Source organism: Strongylocentrotus purpuratus, unplaced genomic scaffold (genome assembly GCF_000002235.5).
Source record: "Strongylocentrotus purpuratus isolate Spur 01 unplaced genomic scaffold, Spur_5.0 spur5_scaffold_10, whole genome shotgun sequence".
In the NCBI taxonomy this organism is placed as follows: Eukaryota; Metazoa; Echinodermata; class Echinoidea; order Camarodonta; family Strongylocentrotidae; genus Strongylocentrotus; species Strongylocentrotus purpuratus.
Genome location: NW_022145595.1, coordinates 1993599 through 2008147, shown reverse-complemented (window position 1 = coordinate 2008147; position 14549 = coordinate 1993599). Strand labels below are relative to the sequence as shown.

Here is a 14549-nt window from a genome sequence, read left to right as displayed (position 1 = left end):
TATATTAATGACTGCCATACTAAAGCCGGAGTAATAACAATGATAATTGTAGAACGTCAGGAGTGTCGAATTTGACAGACATGACCGCTATATACATGAGCCAACTCTTCCTATTCTTCTTCTTTCCCTTTCCTTTATTATCATTATTATTATTATTATTAATATTAATATCACTATCATTGATATTATTAATGTTACTATTATTAAATAAAATCATTGTTTGGATCAGTGAACAAGCCGAGATGTGCCCGTTAGAATGTATAGTTCCTACTGGTGTAGGTATTTATTCAATCTGTAAAGATAATGCACAAAAAATAACATATTTTGAGTTATCTTGTTCATACTCTGAGTCTGACATGTTCTTAATAAATGGTTTGAAATGTACAATTCCTTTTGTGACCTGGTTCTTATTTATGTTTTCCTTATAATTATATACATAGAAAAGAATCTACAAATGCCTGATTAATGAATAACCCATATCCTCTAAATTGCCTAAGTGTATGAGTGTAGCAGAAAATATTGCTTGTTATCAAAACCAATTTTCAAATCACCATCATATCTTTAACTAAATCACTAACAACTCACTCACTGACACATTACCTTAAATTCCTTTACACAAAAATTGTGCTCCTAACTTCAACCTATTTTCACGTGTACATTATTTACCAAGAACTCTGACTTTTGTTTATAACTTTCCTTTTCCTTCTTGTTTTACATAATCACATCATCAACACATTATTTACATAATTATATCATTAATCCAAAGAACTTACTTCTGTGGCGGGACACAAATTAACATGCCGAAAATGAGCAAATGATGACGAGCTGACAATTCCTTCCTGTCAACGTGTTGAAATGAAAGTGAGTGACAACTGAACATGCCGTACTAAAACCACCGTGAAAGAAATTGCTACGGTATCTTCAGAAAGAAAAATCCAAAGAAAATACGACTCTAACTGTTTGAGCTTACAAAAGTAACGGGAAAAAACGATCTCAAAATAAATACCTTTGCAACGATTGAATTTCCTTAATAATATGAAAAACAACAATTTCATACCAAAACATCCTCCCCACCCAATGAGGGAATTTGTCCTCATGATATAAATGAAGAAAATCTTACATCCAAAAAAAAATGCAAAGATTAATCTGTTCTTAAGTTTACAATGTTTCAAACTTAAAGTTCTCGTGTAACCTAATCTTCGTAACCTTCTGCGGGATAGATTACAGCAATCTTCGTGATCGGGCGACGGTACTCAGAGTTCATAGTCTTTACTTTCACGTTCCGTACTTTACCGTCATCACCCGGAAACACCTCGATTATGCGAGCAATTGTCCACTTGCTACGCACAGAGTTCGCGTCTGCGAACATAACGATATCATCAACGCGTACATTACGTCGATGCACATTCCATTTTCTTCTAGGAGTTAACAGTGGCAATACGTCCCGCGTCCAGCGTTGCCAGAATGAATCTACGATGCGCTGAACCAGCTCTACTCTGTGCCTCGGATTTCGCGTTTCCAAGAATGGACCTTGCGCTACGTTCCCTGATGCTCGTCCCAGAAGCATGTCATTCGGTGAGATGTATCCGCCATCATCTGGATCGGTCGACAGCCTGCCAATTGGTCTCTGGTTGACCAGATTCGCCACCTCAGCCAGACAAGTTAAAAGCTCAAATGGTGCCAACACTTGCTCCCCTATTGCCTTCTTCAAAGCATGTTTGCAGCTTTTGACTAAAGCCTCCGCACAGCCGTTCTGATGTGGTGCTCCTGGAGTGGTAAATCTCCATACGGTACCTCTCTCAGCACAAAAGTCCTGAAGTTCTTCGTTGGACAGTCCCTCAGTCATCTTCCTTAACTCCCGTTCAGTACCGACAAACTGAGTGCCGTTGTCGCTTAGGATGCTGGCCGGTTGTCCTCTCACAGCGAAAAAACGCCGCAGTACCTGCATAAACTCCATGGCACTGCAATCTACTGCCAGCTCGAGATGAACGGCCCTTGTGTTCAAGCAGGTAAAGATGACTCCGTAATGCTTCGACGTCTTGTTGCGTCCCACTTGCACGGTTAGTGGCCCGAAGTAATCGCACGAAGTGAAGTGGAACGGTGGTGTATTCGGAGCTAATCTCTCCCTAGGTAGCTGGGCCATTTCTTGGGTCTCAGCTTTTTGCAGAAAAGCTCTGCATTTAGTACACCTGTACTTGAGCGTTTTGATAAGTTTATGGCCCCGTAGAATCCAGTACTTTAGCCTTATCTTTGCCATTGTTGCAGCTACTCCACTATGACTCATCTCATGAACATGACGAGTAATCAACTTGGAAACATGATGTCCATACGGAAGAAGAGCAGGATGCTTGTGCTCGAATGATGTCATCGCTTTATCTATCCTGCCTCCTACTCGAATGACTCTATAGTCATCAATGAATGGACTCAAGGACTTCAGTTCTCCCTTCTTGATTCGTGATTCCATGCCTTTCTGTACGTCTCTGATGATGTACCTTTCTCCCTCCTCTAGTTCTGCGGGAGTCATTCCTTTACTGGTCTCTTTCTCCTGATTTCCCCGTCTAGCCTTTAGTTTCTTCACAAACTTTAACACCAATGTTGCGACTCTGACCAGTTTCCTCCAGCTGGAGAACCTCTCATAATCGATTAGGTCACAACTTAAACCCACAGCTAGAACCGTCTTCTCATGACGCCTCTCCTTCTCAACGTCAGGTAGATTCGTAAGAACCTTCACTTCCTCAGGCCAATCAGATCTTGACTGTTGTAGGAAGTCTGAACCGTGTTGCCATGACCCCTTCAGTTCACTTGCCTTCAGTCCTCTTGACAACACATCTGCTATGTTGTCTACTCCTGAGATATGTCGCCATTTGCTGGGGTCTGTGTTGCTCTGGATCTCTCCTACCCTAGTAGCAATGAACGTCTTGAAGTTCCTTGCCTTAGACCTCACCCATGAGAGGGCTATCATACTGTCTGTAAAGAGGATGACATCATCTATCTCCATCGTCAGCTGCTCTACTATCGTCTTGTACAGTCGACTGGCAAGAACTGCAGCCTGAAGTTCAAGGCGCGGAACCGTCAGTGGCTTCAGTGGTGCCACTCGTGATTTCGCTGCCACAAATCTTGTCTTGTAGTCTCCATCCTCCGTTTCCCACCTCAGGTATGCACATGCTCCGAAGGCGTGCATTGATGCATCACTGAAGATACATAATAGCGGCTTCCCAACTACATCCTTCGGAGTCAAACATCTCTCAAACGTTACTTCCTTGAGCTCTTCCATCTCTTGAAAGAATCTCTTCCACTCTATCTGGCATTCCTCTGGAAGAACTGCATCCCAGTCATAGCCAGCTTCCCACATCTTCTGTAGTCCTATCTTTGCTCGGATGACAAACGGTGCTGTGTAGCCAATAGGATCAAAGATTCGAGAAACCTGGCCTAGGATGATTCTCTTGGTTAGCTCCTTATCCAAGAACTTCTCAACTTTCACCCTGTAAGAGAACTCATCCCTTTTTCTGTCCCAGAAGACTCCTAGCACCTTTTCCTCTGCTAGACTCTCCATCAGAGTTTTCTCCATTTCATCTCCTCCTGCTCCCTTTAGCTGTGTGCTTGAAGTCCAACCTTTCACCTTAAACCCACCATTAGCGAGAATATTGTCAATGCTCTCAGTTAAGGCTTGAGCTTCCTCTCTCGTATTTGTAGATGTGCAGATATCATCCATGTATGAGTCTCTCTTCAACACATCTGCAGCCTCTGGGGACTGAGTGCGTCCCTCTTCTGCAGTGAGCCTCAATGCTGTCTGCGCCATTGCTGAAGCCGGTTTGTCACCGAAGGTAACAACTTGCATCACATAGGTATCAGGCTTTCTATCAACTTGCAAGTCTCTCCACAAGAATCTGTGTACGTGTTGATCAGATTCCGGTATCAGCACCCTATGATACATTTTGGAGATGTCCGCACAGACTGCTACTGGCTTCTCCCGAAATCGTATGATGACTCCAAACAAATTATTCAACAGGTCAGGCCCCTTCATCCAGAAATCATTGAGACACTTGCCTTGGTACACTGATGAAGAGTTGAAGACAATTCGTATCGGTGTGCTCTTTTTCTCTGGTCTCAATACGGCGTGATGAGGGATGTAATGCACAGGACCGTTGTACGACTCCATCTCCTCAGCCGTTAGCTTCCTAGCAAAATCCATCTGAACCATCTCCTTGATTTGATGGTCATAGGCCTTTGCATGCTCTGCATCCTTCATCAGCCTTTTCTCAGTAGCACAGAGCATTTTCTCCACTAGAACCTTATTGTCTGGAAGTTCTCTAGGATCTTTCAACCATGGGTACGGTACCAGCCACTGCTGTCCTTTCTTCTGACAGGCCTTGGTGATTAACTTCTGTTCATCTGTCTCCATAGCTGGACATGCCACACCCATGGACTCCGTCGTCCAGAAATCCTGCAGGTCAATAGGATTTCCAACCACCTGTACATTAAGTACACTTCCACTGCTCTGTCCTGGCTTGCCACCAAATACCACCCAACCTAGTGGAGTTCGCGTAGCCACTAGATGTCCTCTTTCTCTTGACTTGACGTCACCAAGATGTAGTCTTGCATAATCAGCACCGATGAGTAGATCAACTGACCCGTCTCCTCTGTTGAGCTTATCAAGATCGAAAATCCTTGCAAGCTCCCGAACTTCAACACTTGTGATGTTGTCGTTGATCACATCTAGTCCAATTGCTTTCACATTAACAACCCGATGATTGTCCAAAGACTCTACCTTCACCCGATACCACTTAGAATTAGTAGTCTCTCTATCTCCGCCGATCTTTGTGATCACTATTTGAACCGGATCACCCTCCAGGTTGAGCTTCTCTGCTACTCCCTTCCTGATGAGTGTCACCTGAGAACCCGAGTCCAGTAAACAGTTGCCAATGACTGCTCCCTTTGGACCACGAACCTTGACTGTAAGAATTGGCAGAAGAGTTTCACTCGATCCGGTGCTTGCAACATCCACAGTAGATTCCTGGATCTTTATGGTTGAATGTAACAAAGGATGGTGAAAGGAAGAACATCGATCACACTTCTTTCTTCTCCGACATGTAGTCATCCGATGTTCCTTGCCAGCCCGTTTCAGACAGCTAAAACAAGCCCTGTTTTCCTTCATCAACTCGTACCTCTCCTGCTGGCTCATCTTAACGACCTTCTGACACTTATCGACCCAATGATCATTGGATTTACAGAGCCAACACTTAAAGTCTGGTTTGCGACCTTCATTTCCTTTGTCCTCCTGTGTCAGATGGTGTATGAAGGCACCCTGCCTTGGCTTGCTATCTGACCTTCCTTCTCGAATCGATGCAGTTGCCCTGATACGAGTTTGCAACTCCTGGCTCAACCATTCCATTAAGCACTTCAAAGTTGGTGACTTCTGTTGACGTAACCAGATTTTACGATCTTCATTCGTAAGCTTTCGCTCTATCAATGACAACATGTGAGAATTGTTCATGTCCTCCTCCTTGTTGATTTCCTTCAGAGTGTTGTAACTCCTCCTCACTAACCCTGCTAGTTCAATGAACCCTTTATCATCTCCTTCTTTCAAGTTCTTGAACTTCGTGATGTCGTAGATAACAGCATCTGCGACATTCCTCTGATCACCGTAGATGATATCTAGTTGCTCCCAAGCTGCGTTGTAGTCTGTTCCTATGCCTTGAATCACTTCAAGTGCTTTGCCTTGTAAACTAGTACGCAGAATGGTTATACAGTCCCTCTCCGAGTATTTGGACTCGATAAGATGTTTAAAGTCCGATTTGAAGGTCTGGTACTCTCTGATGTCTCCTGAGAAACGTGGCAACTTTGGTTTCTCTATCTGTACATGACATGTTGTTGTGTTTCTCACTTCTGACCTTGGGCTTTCAACCTCTCTTGTGGTGTCAACCGTGTCATCCGCGCCGGTACTATTGCCTACATAGTCCACAACCTTCAACTTCATCTGCATGAAGCTATTCATGCACTCCTCCATCCACGCCTGCTCTGCTTCATACGCGGTGTCATCGAGAACCTCAGAATAGGCATCATGCTTTGCCTCCACATTTTCATACAGTTTGCGGAATTCGTGATAGCTCTCATCTACCTCCTTGATGGATCTTTCAGTGTTCAAAAGGGCCTGTAGTTGGTTCATACCCCTTGTGAGCTTCCCTTTTGCCGTTCTCCTCTTAGCTTTCAGCTCGCCTGCAGTTTCAGCCATCTTGTCCGTCTGATTCCAATCCCGGAGTTTCGTGAGAAATTGAATTATGTTTGGATCAGTGAACAAGCCGAGATGTGCCCGTTAGAATGTATAGTTCCTACTGGTGTAGGTATTTATTCAATCTGTAAAGATAATGCACAAAAAATAACATATTTTGAGTTATCTTGTTCATACTCTGAGTCTGACATGTTCTTAATAAATGGTTTGAAATGTACAATTCCTTTTGTGACCTGGTTCTTATTTATGTTTTCCTTATAATTATATACATAGAAAAGAATCTACAAATGCCTGATTAATGAATAACCCATATCCTCTAAATTGCCTAAGTGTATGAGTGTAGCAGAAAATATTGCTTGTTATCAAAACCAATTTTCAAATCACCATCATATCTTTAACTAAATCACTAACAACTCACTCACTGACACATTACCTTAAATTCCTTTACACAAAAATTGTGCTCCTAACTTCAACCTATTTTCACGTGTACATTATTTACCAAGAACTCTGACTTTTGTTTATAACTTTCCTTTTCCTTCTTGTTTTACATAATCACATCATCAACACATTATTTACATAATTATATCATTAATCCAAAGAACTTACTTCTGTGGCGGGACACAAATTAACATGCCGAAAATGAGCAAATGATGACGAGCTGACAATTCCTTCCTGTCAACGTGTTGAAATGAAAGTGAGTGACAACTGAACATGCCGTACTAAAACCACCGTGAAAGAAATTGCTACGGTATCTTCAGAAAGAAAAATCCAAAGAAAATACGACTCTAACTGTTTGAGCTTACAAAAGTAACGGGAAAAAACGATCTCAAAATAAATACCTTTGCAACGATTGAATTTCCTTAATAATATGAAAAACAACAATTTCATACCAAAACAATCATAAACAGCTGTGGTTAATGTGTTCAATGATATTAAAGATACTAATGCCAATCGAGCAACAGCGCCGAACCTATAGGTGTGGTGAAATCCATATATAAGTTGATTCCTGTTGATGTGTAGGGCAGCATACAACTCATATATTGTTATTCAAACATCTAACTATGTTTCATAAATTTAGAAATATGTTTTTAAATAATTTCCTCAAACCTGCTTAGCTCCATCCTAAATGGTATATTGTAAACAGGTGGTCAGCTCAGGTGATACTATACATACCATTGTCTCTTGTTAGCTCACTAATGATTGCCGGATGATGTCACAAGATGTACGAAATCTGGAGCATTTGTTAGGGTGGATCTTTTGACATCCTATAGAGTACCAGGTCCCCATTTTATTCATGGGTGTGGAGTGGCAAATATAGATCAATGGCTTGCCAAATGACATGAGTGCCACGACCTTTACATTTCAAGTCAAGTGCTTAAACCACTCGACCACGGCACCTCTAAGCGATTAAAAGAAGAACATGGACTACGGTATGCGTGCCTTCTCGGTCGGAAACTTTAACCTTTTCGTCTGCAACACGTAAAGGCTAGACCTGCTCTTAAACCAGAAAAAAAAGATAACACAAAGGAAGCGAGAGAAATAAATTGACCACGTCCCTTCTGTAGCCGACATACGGTGTGAATGCATAATAACCCTTCGCTTGTCTTAAAAAAGCCAACTCGTAGTTTTACATGCGTGTGTGCGTAATAAAACATTCCTACTGGTTGCATGCCTTACCACGTATAACGGTATAGACAAAATAAAAATAAGATGGATAAAGATTATGAATGATCATAATGGACTCTATTTTGATCATTTATACTTTTTATCCATCGAATTTTGTTAAAAGTTGATATCTCGTTTGTTTACATGATATGATGTATGAATTTGCTCAGGAAGAGAAGAATACAAGAAAGTAAAAAAAGGGAAGTATTGTGCGACGTGTTGCAGATACAAAAGTGTGGAACGCAATTTCGCTATGCATTGCTGAATTTATGACAGATATTAAACGGTACTGTCTTTTCACATTAATAATAAACATGGTGCGTTGTCAAAACATAATTACATTATGAAAGCTTCGTAAAGGAGTACGTATTAAAAAAGAAATTAAATTTAGAAAAAAGAAACACCAATGTGTCATGTTCATTTCGAATTTACAATTCCAATTTATTCTACATGACAGACTTAACAGTTACCGATGGATCATTCTGACACAAGCATTATCATGTCCATGGCATGGGAGAGACATTGTCTACTTTCCGTAATACAAGAAAGTCTGTGGCTATATGGGAGCGTTATTAGTCTGCAAGCACAGACTTGAATTGACACTTTACGACAATCCCTAAATCCTTAAAATCTCTTTCACTGTCTGACTCTGTGAAATTAGAATCGAAAATAGCCACAAATAATATCTAATATAAAATGTGACACTTTAGTACACACTTTAAAATTAAATGAGGTTATAAAAACAGGTATGAAATTAGAATCATAAATGACAAGAAATCAGTAGCCAGAGACGAAGGCCTAGTTCCCATTTGTATTTTACTAGTCTATCAACATGGGGAAAGTCTGAAGTAAAATTGATGAAGATTAACTAAAAACTTATTATAAATATTTTCTGTTCTCGGTCTGTTTATTGTAAAGACTGGATAGACTGGCCGTGTGAATAACACTGGTTATGACATTGAAACGTTGACAAATGATAAAAACCTGTATAAGTCTGATAAAGGGCAACATATTTTTCGAATATTAAGTGTCAGCTGAAACATATGACAATATTTGGTATGTAATGACATTGAATAAAATGGCTTAATCCGTGCGTTGTACTCAATTAATATCATTTTTTGAGAGCCGGAAGGACATCACATCTACGTAAATTATATTGAATCAACGACCTTCTCGCAAACGACACTCTTGCTCTTTTTCTATCTATCTCTATTAATCTCCCTCTCCCTCTCTCTGTCCGTCGTTTCGCCTGTATCTCTCTCTTTACTTTTTCAATGTTTCTTAGCGCTCAACGCTTATTCACCCACATCTTCTTATTTTCCTCACGCCTCTTTAATTTTGCAAATTATCCTGAATTGTTGTTTGGGGGAATTTTTATACAAATCTCAATCGTTATATAATTGGCAATTTGACGTGACAGTCAGCTCTGGTGAGAAGAGTTAGCACTGTGGCATTGGGTGCATTGTATGGGTGGCGGCTTCTGTATTACTGACGATTTTAGCGAATGATGAAGACTGCAAACATTCAAAGCAGTCGTGCTATTAATACTTGATGATAGTACTAAGAAATGATGGATTTGGGGGTATTAGACTGAAGAGGATTTTCAAAGAAAAAAAATGTAACTCTAAATATGTTAATTCACTGGTAAAAAGTGCAATTAATGTTTATTCATTATTTGAATTGTGCTATCAGTCATAGGTTTAAACAAAAATCGATGATAAATGTATTCATAGTTAGAAATTCATTCAAGAAGTCGAAAATGAGAGAGAGAGAACACAAAAATATTTATTGTGTGAAGTATGGTAAAGGACGACAAAGAGAAAGAGAGGCAGGGGCCCGTTCCTAGAAACCATCATAAGTCTAACTTCTTGACTATCCCATAGAATCGTGTGTTATAGAAATAACACGCGTTTCAAAGGGATAGTCAAGAAGTAAGACTTATGACGGTTTCTAGGAACGGGCCCCAGTATGATATTTCATAGGCAAGAGAGAAAGGGGAAGAGAATTGAGGATTGGGGAGACGAGTATGTGAGAGAGAAATATATAATAGTATTAGTAAGGGGGAGATAAAGGGGATAAGAGGGAGAGAAGGGAAGAGGAGAGAGAGAGAGAGAGAGAGAGAAGCGTGGGACAGGAAAGGGAGAGCGGGTAAAGAGAAAACAAACGGAGTAGGGAGTATACCCGATTTTTATTGTAACTATCTATATACACTTCTATATTCGGACAGAAGAAGAGTGTCATCAAAAACAAGGAAATGCACCACCATTACAGACCGATGTTTGTTGAATAACCCTGTATTACCCGTATCGATCTTTGCCTCCTTACTATCCCACAACAGACACGTGTTGTTTTCTACAAAACAGTTTCCTATCTTTGTGCATTGAGAACAACCTTACTATACTCTTTCTGCAAGATTCCCCGTAGCTGTGCATTGTGATCAAAAGAGAGAGCATCGCTGAAAGCCACTGGTTTTGAGCGTGCTTAATTTCTTATCGTTTTAGAGGTAACGTACCACTGCAATTATGAATGTAAATCCTGAAATGCTGATCATAATCTTTATTCATGGTTAGTTTGGGTTGGGACATAGTTGATAAGCTTCCATCGCATCCCCAGATCATCGTCGTTTCCGGGAAAGAAATCTTAAATAAATTATCCCACATCGTGCAATGGTTGATAACATTTGATATGTTTCAATCCTCGTAGCTCTGGTTGTCATTATTATAAAGTAAGCCCTAACTCAATGAAATAGCCAGCTGCTTGTTTTAAATTTTTCTCAAAATTACTCGTCTTGCGCGCCATCACGCTCTACTTCAAAAGAAAAACCTGTCAAACGTTTATATATCGCATGGCTTTTTGAATTATTGCTTGGTGGAAGAGGAAAGACTGTCTTTCTAATCTGCAATAATATCCAAAATATCCGGAATAATCATTGTTATTTTATTATAAAGTCTTATTATTGTCTGTTTAATTCGAATGTGTAAAATAATTTAATGTGTTATTCCCTTAACAACAATCTTTAGTTTTGTTTGCAGATGGTTTCTGATCTTTTGAGAAGTACAACCTCAATTATGCTTGCCAAACATTTTGTTTAACATTTTTTGATTTTCTGTATAATAAGCCAATAAAAGTAATATGTGTACAATGGATACGACCTCGCATTATCGCATTATGGAGATTTATGTTGTCTACCTTTGTAATAAAAAAAAGCCGGTCATGGAATTCGATATGGTGTGTCATATACACTTTGAGGGCTGATTTCAAGTTTATGATCGATTCTCATCTGAAATAAAAACAACATAAGAGTAGACAAAAGTAAATAATGACTTTGATTATCCCACCTTGCCGAAAGTCATACATTCACATAACACCACGTAACTCCTTGATCGCCGAATGTACACCCTCACACACCCACACCCACTTAACTCATTCACTCCCACACACCCACACCACTCACCCAATGTACTCCTACCCACACCCACTCAACCCATGTACCCCCTCATACACGCACTTCCACTCAACCCGTTTACTCCAACACACCCGCACAGACTCAATCCATGGACTCCCACGCACCCACACCACTCACCCAATGTACTCCCCACCACCCACTCACTCCATACGCAGTACATGCCCCCATGCCCCCATGCCCACCATAACACCCAAAACCCATACCCCCTCACCCTCCAACACCCACTTACCCCATGCACACCCACATACAACCACACCCACTCCCTCCATGATTACCCACACCCACACACGCACCTACCCATACACACCCCACAAACAGCATGCGCAGTGTATACTGCTGATGAAATGCATATATTTTGTGCACCCCACAGAACTGTAGTTCTATTTAAGGACTGCACAAATACATCGCGGCTATTTTTTGTCATGTGCTGTGTATCCTAGATTAAGCAAATAAAATGCAGAAAAGGGGAACGCATAAAGTAGCGAACTAATACGTTTTGAGTATCGAGTGTACGACCACAGTCAAAACAAGTATAGTGTTTTAACCCCATCTCTACACCACAACCACCCCCCCCCTCTTTTCATTGAACAATGGCGAAAGGTCATTTTCGAGCACGAGGAGGAGGAGATCGAAGAGATAGAAAGGTGGAGCTCAATCAATGAAATATCAATTGAATAAATTGCATAATGCTGAACAGTCATCGAAATTCGCAGACTTATGCTCGCCAGCACACTCTATTTTCAACGGTAAATTGAGCACCAAAACATGCATGAATGCACTCCCCCCGACGAACGTCCAACGATTCGGCGGCTAAATAGAGTGGTTGAAATGTTGGATACTCGGGCTATTTACCTTCATCCTCCCCTAGAATTTTTCGATCGGTCTTTATCTCTTTTTCTCTCTCTCTCTCTCTCTCTCTCTCTCTCTCTCTCTCTCTCTTTCTCTCCATCTCTCTCTCCCTTTCACAGACCCTCACACATTCCCAACTCAGTCTCTTCCTTTTTTCTTTTTAAAAAAAACTTTTTTCTTCATTATTGCCTTGTGCCTCCCTGCATTTTCGTTTCTACAGCCTCCTTGCTTTTAAACATTGGTACGATTCTCTGTTTCTGCCCCTCTCTTTCTCTGTTTCTCTCTCTCTCTCTCTCTCTCTCTCTCTATATATATATATATATATATCCACCCTCTCTCTCTCTCTATCTCTGTTCTTTCCTCCATCCCCCCACTCCCTCCTCTCCCTCCCTCTCTTGCCATCTCTTTTTCTAAAATTATCATCCATTTTCACTCCTTCGAACTTACCTACCCATCGCCCCCCCTTAACCATATTAACAGCTGTTTTAGTATCGACAATTCAATTCTTACAATCGTGGTACATTTGGTAACATCAGGTTCTGAAAGCTTTTATATCGTATTAACCTCGTTCTATTGCATTGTGTTTAAGTGTAAATCCGAAGCATTATATTCCAGTACGCTGGACAGGGATCTTTCTTGTCTTTACCTTCACCGGAACTACTACACTCTCTCTCTCCTTGATTGCAATACAATGTCGTTTTCATTCAGATGTTGAGCTCAAGCGAATCGAGAAAAGCTAAACCGATGACGCAGCTACGGGAATGCGGGCAAAATAATAAGTGCAAGAACCCTCTGAATTGAAACAAATAAAAGATAAGTGAAACATTACTCAAATGAAAATAGAGGCACGGGGACATAGTGTTATATTCCTAAGAGACTTGTTCATCCCAGTGATACAATACTTTAAAATATAAATGTATAAAAATGTGCCATTACGGTTAAACATGGACGAAAACATCTGAGTTAACAAATCAAATGGAAAATATTAAATTCCTTTTTATTGTCAATGTTAATTGAGTCCATAAGTAAACAATTGACATTTGAACTTTTGCTGACGGATCAACAGTCCTAGTGTGCATTTGTCATTTAAAACATTGACCAAATTGATTGTTTTCATTGACTTTTGTTAACTTTGGTGGAGAACGCATTTAGCATGTTTGAAACAAAAAAGGGTTCAGGTCGTTTACCTGCCATCACATAATTTACAGTGGGGTCATCTTACCTGCAGATTCCATCAATTACCTAAACTTTCTTACATAAACGAAATAAATATTCCTGACACTCGCAGACAAGAAGGTGGTCAAACTTACACAATCAAACCTTGTTTTCGTCATAAGAGGGTTCACAAGATGAGTGGAAATGGGAACCGTTTATGAGATATATAATCTTACATCAGATGAACAGGTTTATTTGGCTTGACAATATTCCTATAGCAGCATCAGTCAATATGCAGGGCTCATAGTGCATGCGACCATTCTTAGTTACAAGAGAAAGGCAAGAGAAAGGCAAGGGGGTGAGTGAGAGAGGGTTGATGTCAAAGAGTGTGTACACTGTAAAAAAATAATAGTCGAAATAATTCAATAAAATTGAGGAAAAGAATTGCCTTATTTTTATTAAGTAAATATTACCTACGGCATCTTAGGTAGAATTTACTTATTTTGCTGAATAAATTTTTACTCAGTTAAATCGAGTTACATTAACGTAAATAATTTAAGTATTGTAATCATTTTAGATAATTAAACAAAAGCTATGATAGGATTACATATTGCACGATTTGGTACCCATCTAATCTAACAAGTAACATCCACTAATCATTCACTACTTCTATTTAAGAATTAACCGTATCTACCACCATCACAAACTATTACATACGCTTCAATTCAACACATATTGAAAGGCTCCAAATTTTATATATATTTGATCGTAGCATCTTAAAAGGAAAATTGGTTGACAATTTCTTGAAATATCAAGTTTTGATTTGTTTTGAACTGGGTAACAATTAAAAATTGTCTTGTCTTTGCTTAGCCATGTTAAATGAATTGTGTTAATGAAATGAAATGTTTTAAAGTCCTTAAATTTTCATTCAACCCCCAAAAAGAATTGTTTTATTTAAAAAAGAGTTTAATTTGGTCTTAATGAATATTCATAAATTATGTAAATATTTCTATTACGCACTGCATCGGTCCTTACTTTAAAAAGATAAGAATAATCAACATAAATTGTTTGAGTAATACGTATAATTTCTGATTTTGAGTTAAAATTACTAAATTAATACAAGCTGAAATTACTTAAAGTTCTTATGTATTTCGTCGCCTGGCTGGCAGAAGGGCGTTACCTCAA

At 39.7% G+C, this 14549-nt stretch overlaps 1 protein-coding gene across 2 annotated transcripts; it reads right to left on the bottom strand.

The window, feature by feature from the left end:
• Window positions 1-211: 211 nt before the first annotated feature.
• On the bottom strand, window positions 212-7120 carry LOC100892110. 2 transcript variants are annotated; one of them, XR_004062989.1, is made up of 2 exons: window positions 774-7120; window positions 212-292 (listed from the first exon to the last, which is right to left on the bottom strand). XR_004062989.1 is itself a non-coding variant. In XM_003729488.3 (2 exons), the coding sequence occupies exon 2, from the start codon at window positions 6230-6232 to the stop codon at window positions 1193-1195; it is 5040 nt and encodes a 1679-aa protein (XP_003729536.2). In that variant the 5' UTR covers window positions 6233-6354; window positions 6836-7120; the 3' UTR covers window positions 252-1192. The 2 variants fall into 2 exon arrangements, 1 of the variants encoding a protein (XP_003729536.2); XM_003729488.3 differs by having other exon boundaries at window positions 252-6354; window positions 6836-7120.
• Window positions 7121-14549: the final 7429 nt, after the last annotated feature.